The sequence below is a fragment of the Alexandromys fortis genome, unplaced genomic scaffold (assembly GCF_014885135.2).
Source record: "Alexandromys fortis isolate MF-2015 unplaced genomic scaffold, M_Fortis_MF-2015_v1.1 scaffold_144, whole genome shotgun sequence".
Taxonomy (NCBI): domain Eukaryota; kingdom Metazoa; phylum Chordata; class Mammalia; order Rodentia; family Cricetidae; genus Alexandromys; species Alexandromys fortis.
In genome coordinates this window covers 2,892,218-2,913,338 of record NW_026068021.1, presented here as the reverse complement: position 1 = coordinate 2,913,338, position 21,121 = coordinate 2,892,218, and the positions used below count along the sequence as shown (strand labels likewise).

General features: G+C 51.4%; 1 protein-coding gene across 1 annotated transcript in view; it reads right to left on the bottom strand.

The window, feature by feature from the left end:
• Window positions 1-21,121, bottom strand: part of Mad1l1 (mitotic arrest deficient 1 like 1) — a 315,330-nt gene that overhangs the window by 64,142 nt on the left and 230,067 nt on the right. The window contains exon 16 of the mRNA XM_050163154.1: window positions 17,289-17,496. Coding sequence (XP_050019111.1) covers window positions 17,289-17,496 — 208 coding nt within the window. The remainder of the gene's footprint in view (window positions 1-17,288; window positions 17,497-21,121) is intronic.

The following is a 21,121-nucleotide window of genomic DNA, read 5'->3' as shown; positions in this document are numbered from 1 at the left end:
AGACAGTCATGCAGCTAGAGTGTCTTCGTCACTGTTCTATTGCTGTGAGGAGACACCGCGACCAAGGCAACTCATAAACTAAAGTATTTCATGGGGTCCTGATTACAGTTTCAGAGGGTTAGTCCACGATCATCGAGGCCAGAAGTATGATTCCAGGCAGGCAGGCAGGCAGGCAGGCAGGCAGGCAGGCAGGCAGTCAGTCAGTCAGGCACTAGAGTAGCTGAGAGCAGCTGAGAGCTTACATCTGATTGGCCAGAGGAAGGCAGAGAAAGACGAAAGACCCTGGGCCTGGTATGGCCTCAGAGCCCACCCCAGTGACACACCTCCTCTAGCAAGGCTGCTTCCTAATCTTTTCCAAACAGTTCCGCTAACTGGGGACCAAATATTCAAATATATTCGCCTATTAGAGTTGTTCTCACTCAAACGACCATGGTGGGCTAGGCACAGAAGCACAGGTCTGAGTGCTACGGAAAAGGAACTGAGGCGATCCGTTACCACATTAACACTCAATGGAAACAAGGAGGGTGAGCATGCGGGAAGGAAATGCAGCCAAGTTCTCCCACAGGGAAGCAAACATGCTCACACATGGGCCAGCAGGGAACACATGCTTACCCTCACAGTGACTGAATGTCACTCGAGGGAGATGACAGGTGCGGGTGACATGACATCACCAGGATGCCCAGGACTTTGCGGCCCTCTTCTCTGGCTCCCACGTTTGCAGACGGGCTCTCCCCTCCTTCCCAGCTATAATACTGTGGGGTAGGAGCAAAAAGGAGGGTGTGGTCCAATGGAGCAGCAACTTTGTCAATGCCCCAGCGCCTCCGCATCTCCTGATTAAAAGCTAGAAGCAGCTTTTTGGACATTCCTTTGGGGATTTGGGCAGAGCCATTTTCCCTTCTGAAGTGAATAAAATCCACTTAACCAAAGCTGGGATTTTCAGGCCTTGGAAAAATCACTGTGGTACTAGACTATCACAGGCTACAGCGAACACAGCTTCAGCCCTCTAACCTTAAGCTGTTTCCAGCTCACCCAGCCTTGAAGAGGAAGCAGTAGACAGAGAAAGTCATGGTCTAAGCTTCTCCTGATGCTCTCTGGCTCTGCCTGGGAGTCTATTCCTGTCTCTCTTGGGAGGGATCCCTGTGCACCATGGACTCTCTCCAGTGTCTGGTCAAGTGAAGGGACAATACTTGGCCTTTGGTCTCTGCAGACACAGGAACACTGACCAGAAGGGATGATGTTTCAGGCTCACCAAAGGAAAGGGACCTTCTCTGCTTTGCCATGGTCCAGGCCGGCAGCTCAGAATTCCACATAAACCCCCTCCAGACTTGTCCTGCAGTGTGACAACAGGAACTCGGCCTGAGTCTCTGCTTCTAGGCATGGGGACTTGTGGCTAGCCAGAGAAGTCCCTGGGACTTATGTCTCCGGCTACATCACGCACTGGAGGTGCTGGCCCTGTTCAGACCCAAAGATGATGTGCATCTAAGGACTGAATTATTCATGCCATGCTAACTTCCAAACCATTCCAGTTTTACATTTTTAAATATTTAATAATTAGTCATCAAATATTTATGCAATTTTATTAGCAGCTGTGGAGGCCGGGCACTGCTGTGGCTGTGACAGGAATGTCTGTGCCCTGCTCCCTGTGGCTTCCTGGAGAGAGTGCCAGGAGGAGATGTCCCAGAGCACTGACCTAGGGCCTGCTGAGACACTATGGGCTCAACCCTCTGGGACACCACATGGAGGAAGGTAGAGTGGCAAAGAACACCAACCAAAGGTTATTAGCCCATCCCAAACCCAAACTTCAAGCAAGCAAACAACGGAATGGCTGGTGGGTGGAGGTGATATGCCGTATCAACTTGGATACTTTTGGGGTCCTCCTTCCTTGAAGTCACCCTGCAGAGTGACAGGTAGGGTAGCTGGTCGAAGATGGGGGACTGTGGTTCCCAAAGTGGCTAGGTCACCACCACCTGCTAATCAGGTCTCCTGCTGCTCTATGGAGATGGGGTTGCTTTAACTCTACTGATGCCAGAGGCCCCGAGGTTTGGTCCCCACCACCAGCCTGTGTTCCCTGCTGGGCCGGAAATTGCATGGTTTACACCAGCCTCAGCGAGGCTTGCTCGCCCTGGAATTATATGCAGATGAGCAGACTGTGTGCACCCGCCTGGCTGCTGGCAGCCGCCCCTGGGTAAGCTCTGAGCGCCTTTCAAACGGGGTATCTCTGTGTGATTAACTGCTCACTCCAGCAAGCAGCTTGTCACCTTGCACAAAAATGATTTGAAAAGACACTGGCAATTACAGCCCACCAGATTACAGGGTGGGAGAGTCCCGGGGTGACAAGCGGGCGCTGATATCATATTCGTTCTTGTAAGATTCCCTCCCCCACCCCAGGGACAGAGCGAGAGAGGCCCTGCCGCGCCAGGCTGCACACTCCCTGTGGCAGCACTCTTCGCGGCAGAGGATCAGCAGCCCCTCGTGTCTGCTGTCCTCCAGGGTGGGAGGGACACGACATGGGCTGATAGATGTGGAGACAACCAGAGGCCTGGAGGATCAATATTACCCAACCTGGAACTTCAGGATCATGGAATCCCTGAGAGACACCCACAAACATACTGAGTGCCAGGTGATGCTACTTCAGGTTTGCCCTGGGGTTTGGGCAAGGGGCTTCCATCAGCAACTCAGGCCTAGGCTCAGAAAGTCCCCTGGCCACTGGCTAGCAGGGGTAAAGCTCCACGGTCCTACACGTCCCCTACTGCTGGCTCCACCTGTTGAGTCGTCAGCCAGCCCTTCTTCCCGACATGGACCCTTCCTCCAATAAGCCTCTCTGACCCATGGCACATGCCTGAGGTGCCCAAGAGAGGCCCCTTCAGTGACAAGCAAAGGTCATGCACATTGCTGTATTACTTCTAGCTCAGGAAAACAAGGGTCAGGGGTTGGGGCCAAACTACATGCAGCTCCATGTGTAGCTGGACCACATCTCTGGTGAACGTATTTATTCCTCAACATGGATCCTCCAGTTGTCTATAACCCACCCAACAGGCCTCCCTACCCTAGCCCATCTGGCACATAGGGAACTTTGCCTGGGTACATCAACCCTTCCTCATGACCCCGCAGCTGGTGTGCCCAAGTCCTAAGGGATGAACCCTTGCTTCCTGCTCTACTGCACACCTGCCAGTTACCACCTAAATGGAAAGCCCCCCCTGCCAGCAACCAAAGTTGCTCTCAGCTACAGCCCCTGCCAACTGGCCATCCTTGCAGTCTTTGTCCCAGGGATCAAAGCTCCATTGGATTCCTGCAGACCAGGACCGACCCAGAGGCCCTCAATCAGGTGCTTGATACTCCCCCTGCTAGAGCTGACTGCCCTCCTGATCAGATGCAGGAGGCAGGGTAGGATGGGGTGATGTGAAAACCCAGCCCTAAGTGCTGTCCTGGCTTCCATCACTTGGCTGTGTGAGACAGTTTCACCCACACACGCATGGACGGTATAGTTCTCTGCTATGCTACAAGTGGCCCTGGACTTCTGCCTCCGACAAGGGACCCTGCTTGGTGGCACACTTCTATAACATGCTCCACCATCTCCAAGTGCCTTCCTTCCTGGCCTCCCTTGAGCTTCTGTACCGCTGGTGGACATGTATGCTACCCTGTCTGGCTGAGGGTCCACTTCCTCCACTGTACAAGTCCCTGGATGCAGAGCCTGGGTCTCCCTTGGGGCAAGCCTAGCACCCACAGTGCCTGGGACACAAGGTCACTGTAAGAAGCTCAGCAGCATCAAATGAGCTGATGAGCAGAAGAGTAGGTAGACCCACACTCTCCTTAGACACTGGGGCTGTGTGGCCTGGAGCAACCTGTGATCCACTTGAAGGTCTCTAGCATATACAGCTAGAGAGGATCGGGGAAACCAGGACTGGAAAGCCTCGACACACAGGCCATTAGAAGGTACAGAGAGGAAGGCCGGGAATGTGGTTTAGTTGGTAGAGCACTTGCTTAGCATGCATGAAGCTCTGGGTTTAATACACAGCACGGTATAAACCAGACATGTGAGTGCACACCTGTAATCTCAGCACTTGAGAGGTAGAAGTAGAAAGGCCAATCTAGATTACATGCTTCAAAGGAAAAAAAGAAATAACCCCCCCCCCCAAAAAAAAACAATGAACCAAAAAAGGAGAAAAAGGGCCTGGCTGGTTGCTGGAAAGCACTGCAGGGTATAAGATGCATTGCAGAGGGTGAGACGCCAGCCAGTACCGTTCCAGGACTGTTTTCTACCCATAGCCTCCGTTGGCAGCACATGAGACTCTCTGACAAGTCACTGGAGCACAAGCTGGTGTCTTACCCAAGGGCAGCCAGCCTAAGAGCTGGGTTCCTGACTTGGCTCTAAATGCCAAGCTTCTCTTTAGGGGGCTCTGCACTGGGAAGCTCTGGCAGGGAGGCTGGTGACAGATGAGAAGAGTTGTGGGGGAGATCAAAGACATACCACAGTTGGGTAACACAGAGGGCCAGATGGGAGCAGCCCCAAGGAAGCCATCCTTGGGGTGAGAACCACTGCAGGCTCCAGCATCTCCTGTCCTGGTGTGGTGACTCTGGCAGCCATACGGCACACGTTCCTTGTGAGCATGCAGCAGGGCCGTGCTCCCTGCTGTCTGAGTTGATGACCCCTCTCCACTGGGTCTCCGTGGGCAGTTCTAAGAGGTCAGGGCTATATTTAGGTTATAGTTTGAGGGAAGTCATCTCCACTCCAAGATAGGCAGAGGGATTGGGGACCCAGAGAAAAATCATAGGCTGCGGGATCAACTTTGGGTGAACAGAGCCCCAGCTGCCTGGCTGCTTTGAGTGACTGTCCTCCAAGTTCAATAACTGCCATCATGGGAAGTTCAGCAGTGACCCCTTCAAAAGGCTCATCCCAGCTGGGGCCGTGGACTAGAGTGATGGGAGGGTCATGAGATTCTCACCTGAGAATCCAGCTGCACCTACCACCTGTTATATGCAACGATGCCTTAATTGCACTTGAGCTCAGGGAAGGGCTAGAGCAGCTGCTCTCGACCTGCCTATCAGATATTTACATTGCTATTCACAACAGTAGCAAAATTACAGTGATGACGTAGCAATGAAATAATTTTATGGTTGGGGATCACCACAAGATGAGGAACTGTATTAAAAGGTCACAGTAGGAAGGTTGAGAACCACTGGGCTAAAGTATATGGGCTGGGGAAGACAAGGGGAGGAAGGAATCCATCTCTGTGGCTAAGGAGAAGCTCTCACCCTTGTTGAGTAAGGTTTTCCAGTGTAGTCAGTTGGGGGACAAGCACCCACACCCCTGTAAGCAGCCCTGAACCCATTCTCTTCAAGAAAGCTCAATAAATTCACTGGGCCTCCAGAGTGAATCTTGGTAGAGCTGTGCCTCAGTTTGTCATTGTGCCCTCGGGAGAAGGGGCAGATGCTACTTATGATCCCCTGGATAGCAACTTTAGCAACACACTGGCAGACAGAGCTCTCGGGCTGTGAGCCTCCTGCATGCACTGCTGCCTTCTACTGCAAGGGCGCTCCAGCAGGGCTGGAATGGAGGCTGAGTGCTGGAATGGAGGTTCCGGAAAACCCAGAACCGAAGCTTGTGGGCTGCCCAGTGTCGACTCACATATTCTTGCTGCCAAGAGGCTGGATAGTGAGGCAGGTAGGGACAAAGCGTATCATGGAGTTGGGGCGACAGATGACAGCGTGAGGACCTGGTTTCAAAGCCCCAGCTCTCACGTACAAAGTCAGATGTGGCTGTGAGGGGTGGAGACTGGAGGAATACTGGGGATTGCTGGTTGCCACTCTGGCTCCAGGTTCTTGAGAGACTGTGCATCACAATGCACAATTAAGTGGAACATATTGAAGGAAGAGATTGGACACCTTCTAGTGACTACACTCATGTGCATATACATATATGCATGTGCAGACAGGCAGACAGCACACGCACACACACGTGCATGCACACACTCATGTAGCCTGTTCATGCCCTCTAGGGGAACCACAGCTTTCAAAGAAAGGTTTCACACATAAAGATAACCAGAAACCAATAGGCATGACTCCATCACAGGTGTATACACCTTCCCTCCATTTCCCTGCCTAGCCAAATACACTTGAAACAGAGAATAGCATCACAAAGCATGAGAACACAGCTGTCTCAACACAAACTTCAAGAAACTTCCTTCCACAGACACGCAGGGCAGGCTGTCTGCAAGAGAAGACTGGGGCTGGGGCGGTGGCTTGCCGTCCTCTGGTCAGGACAGAAGCTCTGATGGAGCCCGTGCGCAGAGGCAGCGAGGATGAGTCGCAGAAGAGCCACCGCGCTGGACTCGCGTCTACTACTTGAGGCTGAAAGCTGGCAATCCATTCTGCACACTGGATGTATTATTAATTTCTGACACTGGGTTACAGAAACCATAATTCCCTGGAAGGCGAGCTCCCTTTTGGGGGGGGGGTGTTCAGAGCTCATCTTTTATTGACCAAGTCATTCTCGAGTCAATCTGTCTGCTCTTGGTGAGACAAGCTTTAAGTCTCCTTTGTGCCCCCCTCCTTGAGACATAGTAGTCTATTAAATACATGCTAATGCATGTGACTGCTTCGGACTTGAATGGAACCAATTCTTCAGAGAGCAGATTAAAGAAAAGCCTACAGAACCAACTCAGCAGCCTGAGCAGCTCGGAGCAGGTTTTGGAAGGATGCTAGGATCAGGAAGCAACTGAGACCTTGGAGACATTGGGTTACGGTAAGGCAGAGCCAGAGGAAGACCACAGTTAGGCCAGAGAGGAGCCCCAGGTAAGAAGAGAGGAGCTGGGGATTCCTGTCTTCCTGCCACACACTAGCCCGGAAGAGAGGACACAGACTGGCTTGGTTGGAAATCATCAGCTCTCAAAGAAAGGGAGCAAAGGCGGCCCTCCTGTTCTCCATGGCCCCGAGTCCAGAGGGGGGCTGATAGCCTCGGCCTATGATGGCATGACTGTTGTAACATGTTGATGGCTAAACACAGCCAGAGCTGGGGCTGAGTCCAGGTTGCCTGGATTCTATTAGATAGAGCAGGGAGTAGGGCTCTACTAACTCTGCTGAGTGTGTATGCACACGTGTGTGCATACAAGTGCGTGTATGCACAGACACTATGTATGTATGCACACATGAGTACATATGTGCATGTCCTGCACATATGTGCCTGCACAAACACACATATGTATGTGTAGGTCAAGGACATCCACAGATATTGTTCCTCAGTTATTCACCTTTTGATCTGAGTTAGATTCTTGGGGCTCACAAGATAGAAAGAGAGAACTGACCTGTGAAAGCTGTCCTATGACTTCCACATGCACCACCCCACACAGACAGATGCATACAAAATAAAAATATAAGTCATAGAGTTAAAAAAAGTCAGTCTCTCATGGCTTGGAGCCACCAAGTAGGGTAGACTGGCGGTCAGAGTCCCAGAGATCCGCATGTCCCCATCTCCTCAATACTGGGATCATGTTCATGGGAACATGCTCAGATTTTTAAATATGGGTTCTGAGGATTGACCTCATAATGCTGGCAAGGCAAGAGTTTCCCAATGGAACTACCTCCCAGCCTTCGGCTGACCCCTGATCCCGTCCTTTCGAACACTGCCCAAGGCTCCCTGAAGTCTTTTCAATTCTCAGCATTTTAATAAGAACCACCTGTTCCTTTCCAGAGACAACACACATAACACCCGATGGTCCCAGTGGCCATGAAGAGCAGGAGCCCTACGTCCTGGGTGTCCGGCTGGGGCTGGCAGATCTGTGTGCCATGGTCTCCTCCACTCTGTCTCCTTATATCACAGGAGAGGGTCTACTGTGCAGGAGGTAGAGTTTTGGGTGCTGGGTTGATTAGAATCTGGAGGAAATCTCAAGGCAGCACAGCATTTGGACTGGCATGGATATTGCTACTGTCAGCTGAGTCTGTAGCTGAGTAGGAACAAACAAGGGAAGAGCAGGGAGATTCGGAAATTTGAAGCTTGGCCAGAAAGTGCATGTTACAGTGGACCGATGAGGTGACAGACATGGCCCTGGGCATCTTGAAATCAGATGGGTTGTAGTGCTCCTCAAGAGGCTCTCTATGTCCCCACGTAGAGGGGAATAGCGCAGTGGCTCTCCCTCCCTAAGGTTATATGAGTAAACAGTTGCTGGGGAGAAGATTCTTCAGAGAAGTTGCCTGCAAGTTGTGCTGGAAGGCCCTAGGGGCACAGCTTGCAAGAGTCATCAGCATGCTGGGGTGAACCTGATGCAGCTGCTGGAGTCACCCACACTTCTGTCAGCAGCTTATCACCCATTATAAGCAACCCCACATCCACATGCCTGTAAGGAACCCCAAAACACTCAATGGTTCACCAAGCTGGACTTGGATGGAATTATCTCTCTGATCTGTTATTGGCACCTGAATTTGGGGTGAACAGAAATAGACTCCCCAGGAAAAGTTACACACTGTACCTCTTTACAAAGAAGCAAGAAGAAAGAGGCAGCTGACCCAGGAAAGCACATAAAAGGGCAGGCAATCCTCCAGAAGAGGTCCAGGACCCATGGCCTCTGTTTCAAGTGTGACAAGGGATGGGGTTGCCAGGACAGGGTGAACTATGGAGAGTTGGAAAATATGATCATCAAGACAAAGGGGTTCAGGACTAGAACCCACACCCTGAGCTGATCTTCAGAGTCAGAGAAATGCAGCTGTTATTGTTATTATTATAATAACTCAGGCTGGCCTCCTTCTCACTAGGTAGCCAAGGATAAACTACAAACCCCTGCCTCCACCTCCAGAGTGCTGGGATTTGGGAAGGCAAGTGTTCTGGTTAGGTTTTTGTCCATTTGATACAAGCTAGGGTCATCTGAGAAGAGGTAAGCTTGGGTAAGAAAATGCCCCCGTCAGACTGGACTGCAGGCAAGCCTGTGAGGCATTTTCCCCATTAATGACTGGTGTGGGAAGGCCCAGGCCACTGCTGTGCAGTGCCCCCTGGGCTTGTGGGCCTGGGTTCTACAGGAAAGTGGGCTGAGCAAGCCATAGGGAAAAGGTTAATAAGCAGCTTTCCCTTACAGCCTCTACTACAGTCCCAGCCTAGAGCTCCTGGGCTGACCTACCTGTGGGCTGTGAAAGGGACAGGTAAGGAAATTAACCCTTTCCTTCCCAAATCATGATGGGAAGGATGTTTTTTGGTCATGATGTTTACCATAGCAGTAGAAAGCAGCCTAGCGTGGTGGGACGACTGAGGACCAAAGAGGATGAATGAAGCTGGATTCCATCATCCCAACACTAACATGGCGAGACACAGGGTCTAAAACTGAGCCCCTCTGGAAAACCATGGGCAACCATAGAGCTGGGGTGATCGAAGTCCCCAGGACCAAGCGCCTGCCATGGAAGGAAGAGCTGATAAATTACACTTCATCAAAATTAAAAACGCTGCTTATCAGACGAAAGCATTAAGAAAATGATTAGAAGACAAACAATCCAATTAAAAACTGGGCACCGATGTAAGAGGCGTCTCGGCGAGGAAGATGTATGAATGGCTAATAAGCTGCAGAAATGAGCTCCGAATCATTAGTCATTAGGGAAATGCACCCACAGAGGATGCTGGCGTCAAGAAGCCAGGAAAGACGAATGGTAGGGAGGATGGTGAGCACACGCGGGGGACCCTCATAAGGGGATGTCAACTGGTACAACCATTTTGAAAAACAATTAGGTTATTCCTTACAAAAGTGATAAATGTACCAGGTAACCCAGAAATCCCCTTCTACACATAAGACATGGGCACTATCTCCAATGTCCACAGCAGCATGACTCACAGAGGCCCAAAGTGGAGACAACCCAATGTCCACCATCAATGACTTGATCCCTAACACATGTGCCATCCACATGGTGGAATATTACTTAGCCATACAAAGGAATATGGATATATATGTGTGTGTGTGTATATATATATATATATATGTATATATGTAAGACATAGCTGAATCTCGAAAGTATTCACTCAGCAGCAGCAGCCAGAACAAAGGCCTGTGTAGTGTAAGGTTCCATTTAGACAAATGTTCTGAAAAGACAAATCAACAGAAGAAAGATCAGTGATTGCCTTGGGCTGTGAGTGGGAGCAGGGAGGATTGCAAGGGCATTGGGGACCCATCAGGGTGACAGGAACATTCTAAAGCCAGGCTGTCGTGGAGGCAGAGCACCGCTGTAAGATCACTAAATCACTGAGTTAATTACACCCTTAGACAGCAGGGGACGGAGGGTGCTGCTGCTCAGTGTGGTGAGGCGCAGAGGATACGGCCCGGTGCAGGCTCCTGGGAGAGGTGGGTGGCTTTCTATCTATGCCAACTCAGATGAACCCCACAACCCCAGGACCCCATAGCGGCCCCAACTCCAATGGACCCCATACCACAATCTTTATGTTTTCATGGCACAGATTATATATAGAGCATGTGCCTCAGTCATGGAATGCAGACTAGCTACTAAGGTCAGCCTTGTGACAGCCCAGGAAGGCAGGTGAGCATGCCACCTCTCTCCAAGACAAGAAACTAAGGGCAGATGGCAGCTGCCAAGCTAGGCCAGGATGACTTCCCATGGGGACCCCTATCTGAAGGGCCCTGCCCTCATTTGACTGGGGAGCACTTGCTGTGCCAACACCTCCTGGCCTGGCCTGACCCAACCTGGTGCTGCAGGTCAGAGGTGGGGAGGTCAGGGCTGCCCAGTGTATCCAGGCTGGGGTTCCAGGGTGCCCGCCTGTTTGATGTGTCAGGCGCGAAGGCGCTCCCACTTCAATTATGGGCTGAATGAAACTGGAGAGAAATCCCTAATTGGGTACTTGGCTCCAGCTACCCGGCAAAGTTTACAGACATGCCAGGAAGGAAAGGAAACAAGGCATTCAGCCGAGTAGCTCCACGTGGCTGGGGAACGCAGCAGTTACTCAGTCTTGGCAGAGCCGTGTGGGGTCACAGGGACCCTCAGCCAAGGGAAACTCAGGATATGACTCACGGTCTAGGGATGTGGCTCAGAGGGGAAGTGCTTGTCCGGCAGGTGCGGGCCTGGGGCTTGCTCCTTGGCATCTCCAAAGCAGAAGGTGAAAAGAGAACAAGACTAGAGCTGCGCAAGGCTCTGTCCCCGAGGTGCTTAGAACCCAGAGAAGGGCTGGGCGACAGCGAGTCAGCAAGAAGGGGAAAGAAGACCAGAGGGAGGCACATCATTAGAGCAGGCCTGGGGGTATAGCTAGCAGGCTAGTGTTGAGCTCAGATGGAGGTCTGGGGCCAGAGGCAAGGGTCACGCTGGCTCTGGAGGAGGTGCCAGTGGATGGGAGCCAAGGGAACCCAGAGTGGAAGCAGGTACGGGGAGCTTCCGCCACACCCTCAGGGTATCAAGGCAGTTCTGGGTCTGGACTACACTTCGGAGACCTCGAGGGAGCTAGGCTATGCTGAGAACATTGTCACTGCCCAGGTCAGCTCTCTACCACAACTCAGAGTCCCTAGAGCAGCTGAGAGACAGGCTGGGGATGAGGACGACCCTCCACCCCAATTCTAGGCCCTCACTCCCTCTACCTGCTGCCAAGGCCATGCTCACTAGATGGACACCTTTCAGCTCTACCTGACCCGGGACAAGAAGACTGACCCTTCAGGGTTCCGTGCCATGTTCCCTGTGGGAGTTCCAGACCTGACTCCCATCCACGCCTAGTCCTGTAGTCAGCTCTCAGCTGTGGGGAATCCCCTTTGAAGCCATTCCTTTGTTCCCACTCAGGAACTATCTTTCACACTGGCCCCTGAGCAGAAAAGTGGTTGGGGAGGGGACTAGTTTGTAAATGACCTGAGTGAGGTAGAGTGTGAGAGCCTCTTTCAGCCTATGAAGTCAGCAGTTAAATCCCATGATTCTTTTTTTTTTAAAAAAAAAAAAAACCTCTGTATGTACAGACACATATGTGATGTGTGTACGACACGCAAAACATGTGTGATATATGTATGTATGATATGTGCAAGAGCATGTGCTTGTGTGCATAGACACATGCCATGATGCACTCGTGCAGGTCAGAGGACCATCTCTGTGCTGGTCATCACCTTCCACTAGTCTGAGGGAGGGTCTCCGCTCACCAGTGAGTACCCAGACTAGCTGGCTTATGAACAGCATAAGAGGCTCAGCCTCCAGTTCCCATCTTGCTGTAAGGGCTCACTGTAGGGAGACAGTATCTCACAAAGTCTCCCCAAATGGCCTTCAACTTGAGCTCCCCACTGCTTTTGCCTCACAAGTGGTTGTGGTGACAGCTTGCACCAACAGGCCTGTCTCAGGCTTTGAAGGTTCCTTAGTGAGTTGATAAATACGCCTATTTGCTTCTGGGCTGTGCCAGCTGATTCCTTCTGTTTGAAGCTGCAGACCCTCCCTCCATAGTCTCTTCGCTGTGTGGGCTCAGAATCAAGGCCTAAATCCATCTTTGTCCAGATCACCAGAGTTGTCCTGGTGCCGTCTGTCAGATGGTCCCCAAGGACTTAGTGCTCTTGCATGTGTATTAACTTAGCAAGAGAGACTCTGGTTTACGTGGTTTCTGTTTGTCTCTATTTCATTCATCATCTCACTAATTCTAACTTTTTCTTTTCTGTTTCTCTTTTTCCCTTTCATTTGATAAGGATTTTACTCTGTAGCTCAGGGTGTCTGAAACTTGGGGCTCTGAGTATGGGAATTACAGGTGTGAACGACAACCGACCCAGTAACCATTGTTAATACCAAGTACAGACTGGGAAGTGCTTTGTTTCTTACTTAAGGACATTCTGAGCAGCTGATATTTGTCCCAGCTTTATGTCCGTGGCTCTGATAAAGTACCTAGCAGGGACACGACTACAGAAAGACAGGTGTTCCCAGTTCCTGGCAGCGTGCATGCCTGTGGACTATATGATAATGATGCCGGTCACTGTGGGCTTGCTCCTATGGCTGTCGTCCTGGTGCTCTACTTTCCTGGCTCCATGAAAGCCCTTGTGTTGATGGCATGTGAGGAGATATGAGGCCCTTTTAGGTTCTGTGCAGAATGTTGGTTTCTGGGGTTCAACAGCAGCCAGAGCACCTTCCAGGAAGTCGGCTTTGGAGTCTTGCCATGCTTCTTGGACTTCCTGACACTGGACTCATGAATACCATGTGCCCTGGGTGGTAGTCAAGCTACAACCCTGCTCTAGAGCCTTCAGTGACTATCTAGGGTTCCCTCCCTAGGTCTCCCTGAAATCCTTGTTCCCTGTGTCCATGGCAGGCTCACTCCACTTGAACAAGTATGTGTGTACATTATTAAATGTAGCCACAAGCATCTCAAACCTCTATCTGTTCACTCTCCCTAAATGCAATCGGTCCACATCACAAGTCTAACAGAACATGTACCCAGTCACATGGTTCAACAGTGGGCTACCCTGAGGGCCTGGCAGGGAACCCTGGGTGACTCCAGCCTCCTCCTTGGGGGTTTGAAAGCAGTTGGTGCCCTGCTTTCCTCAGGTTCAAGGTAGACGACAGCACTGTGCTCGCACTCCATCCCCCACAGCATCACCAGGGTTACCTCAGGAGCACGAGGAGGGAGTACCGTGGAGTATCACCCAATGAGGGACTAACTTAGTGGGTCAATTAAATCCTGAGTGTTCAGCCAGGTGCAGGAGGCTGGGTGCCATGCTGGAGACAAGGCTCTAGACACAGGAAGGAACAGGACAGGCAGTTGGCCCTGATCTAGGAGTAGACACCTGGAACTAGGGGAGAAGATGACTCAATATTGGTGAGAGAACTGTGAGAATCTTGATTGGGCCACCATACACAGCAGTGCCATACTGATATGGACAGCCCAAACTGTTCCTTTAGCACATGAGCCCTAAGAAACAAGCTAGCAGAATGTCTCCTGCGAATGTGTGTTTCTAGAGAAAGAGCTTTGCTTCCTCCTGTCAGAATTGTCACCTGATATCTACATCCCTTACGGTGTTTGTGTCGGGGCGTTTGAGGGTTATTTTTAAGAAGAGATGATGTTGTTCAGAAAGGTTAAACTTCAGACTCATCCTTTTCACCACTTTTAATTAAGAAGTCCTTCCAGCCCCCAAGTACTGGGGCTCAACCCAGGGCCCTCAACCACAGCTAGACAGACGCTCTACCACTGAGTCACACCCCAGCCCCTCACTGGGGGATTCTAGGCAGGTGCTCTACCACTGAATCACACCCCAGCCCCTCACTGGGGGATTCTAGGCAGGTGCTCTACCACTGAGCCGCACCCCTGCCCCTCACTGGGGGACTCTAGGAGGCACCTCTATTAGTCTCTGGGAGCTTAATTCCTATTGCTGTGGATATTACTAATAACAGGGTGGTCAAGTTTCAATAAAACTTTATGGTACCAAGCTCTGAATTTCATAGTTTCTACAGCATACCAAGCATTGTTGGGGCTTGTTGAAAACAGTGTCAGGTTTTGTTTTGTTTTGAGTTTTTTTAAATGTGGTCCTTCTGTGTCCCTGTCCCTGACACAAAGCCCATATACAGCAATGATACTTTGCTGTTCTGCATGAGCATGGGGGCTGTGGGGACAGCATCAGGGATGTACCTGCTCAGCCAGCACCATTCTACAGACCTGCAACACTGGTTCCGAGGCTCAAAACAAACAGCTGACATCTCCCCAGAACAGGATGCCATGAACGGCTGTGTAGGGACACCCGAGACAAAGCCCCTACATCTCTTTCCTCATTTAAGCTATTCGAAGACCATGCTTGCACCCTAGTTACTTCTGAGTAGACTAAGGCCTGGGAGGTGCGGCCCTCCCGAAGAGAGCAGGGACTGTGACTAGCCTGTAAATCAAGTAAAGTTGCCAAGCTGGTTTCAGCTTTGAGAGCACTGGGCATCCCTGAGCCTCCCTCGCCACCACAGCTGACCTAGGTACCAGAGTCAGGGCCATTGGTGTGAAGAATAGTAGCGACCCTGAAGTTATGTGGTCCAAGCAGAGTGTAGCTCATGGTGCCTCAGGCCCAAGTGCCAACCAAGTGCCAAGTGCTTAAGCCTCAACTCCAGTCAGGCTTAATGGTGCATGCTTTTAATTATAGCATTTAGGAGGCTGAAACAGGAAAATGGAGAGTTCAAGGCCAATCTGAGCTACAGAGGAAGAACCTGAGTTAATCCATACCCCACCCCAAAGCCCCAAACTAGGTCCTGGAGAGAACCTTCACTTCTAGGACAGAAATGCTGAGGATAAAGAAAAATGCGACACAAGCCAGCTTCCTTTCTCTCTTCCCCAGAGACACCTCTGGGATCCGCTGGGCCCAGCCAAGCAGTGACAAATTTGATCACCTCCAATGTGTCACTCTGACAAGATGAGGTTGTTTTAATTTAAATGCATGCCTAATTAAACTGCAATTAACCAGCTCACTGGCAGTGGCCACAGATAGCAGGGGGCCACATGTGGATCCGGGGAAGCAATGGGAGGCTGGGTTTTGGTCCCTGGGTCAGCCTTTTTCAGGAGCCAGAAACCCCCTGAACTGTCTCCCTAAACAGCCCAGCTGGACTCTGTGCTCCTGGGAGCCAATGACAGGCGGGCTCATCTGTTGTAGGGGTCTCCTCCATCTGCCTGCCAATGCTGGTGACGTGGAAAGTTCGGTAGTGTTTGTAATGGCTGTAGCCTGGAAGCTCAGGGCTGCTAGGACTCGTTTCTGCTCTCCTGGAGAGAGCAAGTGGTCTGAGACCCAAGGGAACTGGGCTCGAGACTGGGTTGTACACTTTTACATATCTGCACACTTTGGTGTGCAGAAAAACAGACACACGGGACTTAAGAGGGTCAATGTCAAGTTCCTTCAGTCTGAAAACCTGACATGGAGAAGGGTGGAGGCGAAGGAGTGGGCAGTGCAGATATGGACTTCACACACACACCTATGACACTGCTCATGACAAGAACAACAGTGTAAGCCAACATGGTCTTCTGAGCTCCCGAGAGGCACAGGGTCCTGGCCCATCCTATCTGCCACTCACAGATGACACCAACAGCGACACAGGAACAACTGGACTCACAAACTGGAGACCTGTCAAGCCAGTGCACCTGAAGCTGATAGGGGTCCCTATAGCCAGGCAATAAGACTGTGGGTAAAATGCAGATGATAATGACAAGCTATAAGGAAGACCTTCTCTATGGTAGGCACTCGGTGTGGAGCCCCAAAGCACTGTTTGCTGCTCACAGCTCCTCAGACTAACAGAGGCATAAGGGAGGGTGTACCAGCCATTCCTGATCAGACGCTGGATCCTCAGGGTACCAGGCCCCTGTTGCATGCCTTCAACCCATCTCAGGGTCCCTAGGTTCTGTGCAACAGTGTCTTCAGGATCCCTTCATGAAGGCCCAGGGTAAATGCAACAACCAGAAGGAAGACAGAAAACGAATGCAGGAATGAGAGACCAGAAGGACCTGTCTCTGCCACTCCATACTGAGATCTACACTGCGGGAAGGACCCTCTGATGACAGTTCCATCCTCCCTGGCTCAAGGACTCTCACTGGAAATGCCAAGTGCCTCCACAGGACCAGATGACACACAAGTACATAGAAAGGAAACAGGAGTGCTCCACGGGATAAAAAGTAGTTGACAACCACAAGCGAGACATAAACCCCAAGACAACAGTGGCCCATAGCCCCAGCACTGCACAATGCCCCTAAGGGTTAGGAGACAAGAGTGGTCTCAGGGTAGACAGGGTTGCTGCAGGACCTGCCTCCAGCATGCCCTTGTCCCGGTTCCCTCCCGATCCAGGCCGAGTACAAACCCCTCCCTTGCACACACAAGTTTGCAAGTCACAGCTACAGAGCAAAACAGCTGGGGCAGGATCTCAGGGCTGCCACGTTCAGTGAGGCTCAGTGACTGATGTCGGTGGCTACTACAATGCATCAGGGATGACAGGTACATGTTCTGATGGTTGTCACCCTGATTTACAGACTGGAGGGGGCAGTGAGAGTCACGGCCTGTGTTAGTTAGCTTTGCTCTTCCCTGGAATCTAGGGCCTGGTTGCAAAGGGCCCTGGGCTCTGTGACGTGTGCTTAGACCAGTGAACGATGGCCCTGTTTTCTTGGAGGATTGGATTTACTCATGATTAATGGGCCACATATAAACTGATAAATGGTATTAATTTGTTTTGGGGGGTCTGAGAAGATCTTAGCTGCTTGCAAACTTGGATGACTAACCCTGTTTGTGAAGCCTGCAAGGAAGCAATATGTCTCAGTTGGCTGCAAGGGCCAGTGGGCTCTGTCCATCCACTCAGCCCAGATGCCCTATGTGGATTTCTCTCCGGAGACCAGAGGGCTAGGTGAGGGGACCTACCTGCCACCTCCTTAGATGACGGCAGGCTGGAGGCAGCCTCCAGATCAGCAGGGATGGGGCCCCCTCTCTCCAGGGCGTGCACAAGTCCCCGAAGTCGCTCACACTCCCCCTGCAACCGGTCATGGTCCTCACGCTGGCGCTGTCTGGCCATGCTGGTCGGGTTCAAGCTCATGTGCAGCACTTTGGTTCGATTCTGGTTGTAGTCACCCTAGAGGAGTGAGCACAGCATAGGGTCACTGGGTGTGGATGAGGAGCTCAAGAGCAGAGCACAAGCAAGGAGCATCCAGCCGAGGAAGGAGCCTTTGGTAGAACACTGGTGTGGGGTGGCCACAGCTGCAACAGCCATCTCAGCACCTTTGTCCAGAGTGTGCAGGAGCACTTGCCCCTTCCCAATATGGATTCTGGTCTCTGAGAGCAGAGGCCACTCAGTCTGACAAGTAAAGATGACAAGCAAAGCAGTCTTCCTCCCCTATGGCTACCACAGGTGCTCCAGCATGCCAATTCCCTGCTCACTCTACCTAAATCCCAAGTTCAATGTCAAGTTCCAGAAGGAATGAGAGGCACCCAGCTACACAGTAGGCTGAGGAAGGACAATTCCACATATTAGGTCAGTTAGGGCCACAGACTGAGTAAAGAGTAGCCTGAGCTATTTGGCAAGATCCTGTCTCAAAGGAAAAAGAACTGGAGATGAGGCTCAGTGGTACATCAATGGTACAACACTTAGGAAGAACCCAGCAGTAAGGGAATAGGATATGGCTCAGTGGTAGAGCACCTGCCTAGAATCCCCCAGTGAGGGGCTGGGGTGTGGCTCAGTGGTAGAGCATCTGCCTAGAATCCCCCAGTGAGGGGCTGGGGTGTGGCTCAGTGGTAGGGCCCCTGCCTACCATGTGTAACCTACTGCATTTACAGTCACCCCTGCCCCGTGATCCTGATGAGTGACCAGGCTCACAATGTCTATCCTGTGAGGCCTGTCATCTACTCCTCTCAACAAGAGGTCTGTGAGAAGGAGGCCCAGAAATGAACAAAGGAAGAGTGCCTTTGCTCTCTAGAATGGCTTCAGATTTACAGAGGAACTATGGCTGCAGGAAGGAGAGTTCCCGCAGACCTCACTCTGGTGCCTACAGCTAACAATGCCCATGAGTGACACACACCTGTCATTGCTCCCTATAGCCGGGGACAACCACAGAAGAGCAATATGGCTGATTCTAGTAGCTGTCTCAGCATGCTCCAGAAGCAGGACTGAGGCTGAGCGGCACTGGAGAAAGGGTGGCCAGGGTGCCTCTATGATCTCTATCTATCTCTCACTACACACAGACGCCAATTCCAGGGAAGGCAAGTCAAGATATAAAAGGCAAGATTAAAAAATTTTATATTTATTTATTTTATGAGTGTTTTTCCTGGAGTACATTATGTGCACTACATGAGTGCCTGATGCTCACAGAGGTCAGAAGAGGGTGCTGGACCCCTGGAACTGGAGGTACAGTTGTAGAGTACCACATAGGTGCTCTTCAGTTGTCCCTCCAGCACCCAAAGGTACGGATGGAGAGTGAGTAAGCACTGCCGTCCGGATAGCACACTGAGGATGCACTGACACGAGAGAAATGAATGGAAGCTGCGGCAGGGGAATTATGCGTTTGAGAATCATGGGTTAATCTGGGTTACATAGTGAGACCCTGTAGCAAAAAGGCAAAGGAAAAAAATAGGACTGTGGCGGGGGTGGGGTGGGGCAGGAAGAAGCACACAGTATGCTTGAACGTCCTCTGGGCCCCGGGGAAGGGATGAACATCAGGGCGGAGTTGCCCTTCAAAGTTCATTTGCCTGGTCAGTTCACAGCTAGACGTCATTCACAACTCAAAAGTCATCAAAATATCAGCCACTGAAAAATGGGCAAGACGCATGAACAGGGACTTCAACAGATGGAACCCAAAGAGCCAATGGGCATTCTGGTACACACATGAGCCACCCAGAAAGCCTATACTGCAGTCAATGCAGGCCACATTGTGGGCCTAGTGTGAAGCGGGCATCCCATGCAGAAGGGCAGTGCATTCTGGCTGGGCACTGAGTAGACAGTGGTGTGGGGACCGCACTATACTACACAGCAAAGGGACCCACGTACCTCCTGCACTTCCTGAACTGTGTCCAATACAGACTTCTGTGGGAATTGAAGTGTCACAGGAAGTTAGATGTCTTCTCTGACCAACCTCTCCTCAGATGCCCCTACTCTTGGATATGTAATAGGGCTGCTACAGAACGTGGGATAGAGGTATGGATATCTCTTTGAGGGACTGGATGACAGAGAACTGGCATGTGACAAGCCCTATGCTGCTGGGTTTGGGATCCAATCCTCAGGACCTAGGTGCCAGTAGCTGCTCAGCAAGAGACACTGATCTCCATGTCCATACACACCACCATCCAATGTGGCCCTGGGGATGACTTCAGCTGGCCTTGTAAGATCTGAGGTCTTTTATGTGTTAGCTTGATAAACATATAAGAGTTTCCTGGCTTCTCTGGCCTCAGTCCATCCTCCCACAATGCCTGATGAGGAAGCAGGGGAAACAGCCCACCCATTCAGACCATTGGATACACTGGGCAGAGAAGCTGGAAGATTCACACTAGTGAGGCAGCCTGTGCTCAAGAAGCCTCGACATCCCATGAAATAAGTTGTTATAGTCCTTCTATATCACCAAAGGGCAGTATGGCTTATACCTGGGGTACCTCACCCAGGCCACACCCCTCCAGATATGCTTCTGGGGACAACAGAAGCAGGGTGGGAGGGAGCGCAGGCAGGAAAAGAACAGTAAGAGCCTTCACACAAGCAAACTGCCAGCCTACAGTCTTCTAAGATGGGTGTGTGTGTTTGGAAAGCATGGGGTGGGGGAAAATGGGGAGTACAAAGTGCCCAGAGCCACCTGCAGGGAGCAATAGGGCTTGCAAACTTGGTTTCCCAGGCTACATCCTGAGTATATTCTCATCGGGGGAGGGGAAGGAAGAGGCCACCAGTCAGAACTGGGGAGAGGGAGGGTGGCAGGCCTGGCGGGCTCTTCAGAGCTTTCCTGAGAGAGAACCTTGTAAAGCCCCAGGGATGAAGAGGCTCCTGGAAAGCAGACTCCCTGGCTTTCGGGTTGAAAGGATGTTACTTGTGCAATTTCAACAGTCTGTTATTCCGTGCAATTTCACCAGTCGGGGAGATAACCAAGCATGTGAAATCCATCACCCACGCCCGCTGTGACAGCCCTGGGGCTGGACAAGTACCTCGGCTTCCTTTCCCACGCCAAGCACTAGGAGCAGGGCAGGGAATCAGAGCCCAGCCTGCTACTGCCTGTGGAGCCAGGCAGCTTCAGAGCTGCTGGCCTGTCCCAGCGCCCACTGGGTAGCTCAGCGAGAAAAGAGCCACAGACTTCAGGTGTGGGAACTGGCAGGGAGGAGCGTCATCTGTACCAATGAAACCACGCTCACCCAAACAGAGATTTTCATGTGGCCTAAGATGTTCTTGATTTTTTCCTTTTAAAGACTTTAAAAACCATAACTCAAACCTTAGTCTGTGTGCTATACAGGCTTACAGGCTGGGGCTGAGGGATCTCAAACAGAGATGAGGGCTAACTGAGGCCTGGAATACCTCCCACAGCCCCATACTGAGCATTCAACACAGAAGACACCACCAACTCCTCGGGAGAGCTGGGTGTGCTGGTGAGTATCGCAGCACTCAGGAGACAGAAGCAGGAGGGCCTCTAGGTGTTTGAAGCCAACCTGGTCTACATAGTTCCAGGACAGCCAGGGCTACATAATGAGCATGAGCGTGTGTGTGTGTGTGTGTGTGTGTGTGTGTGTGTGTG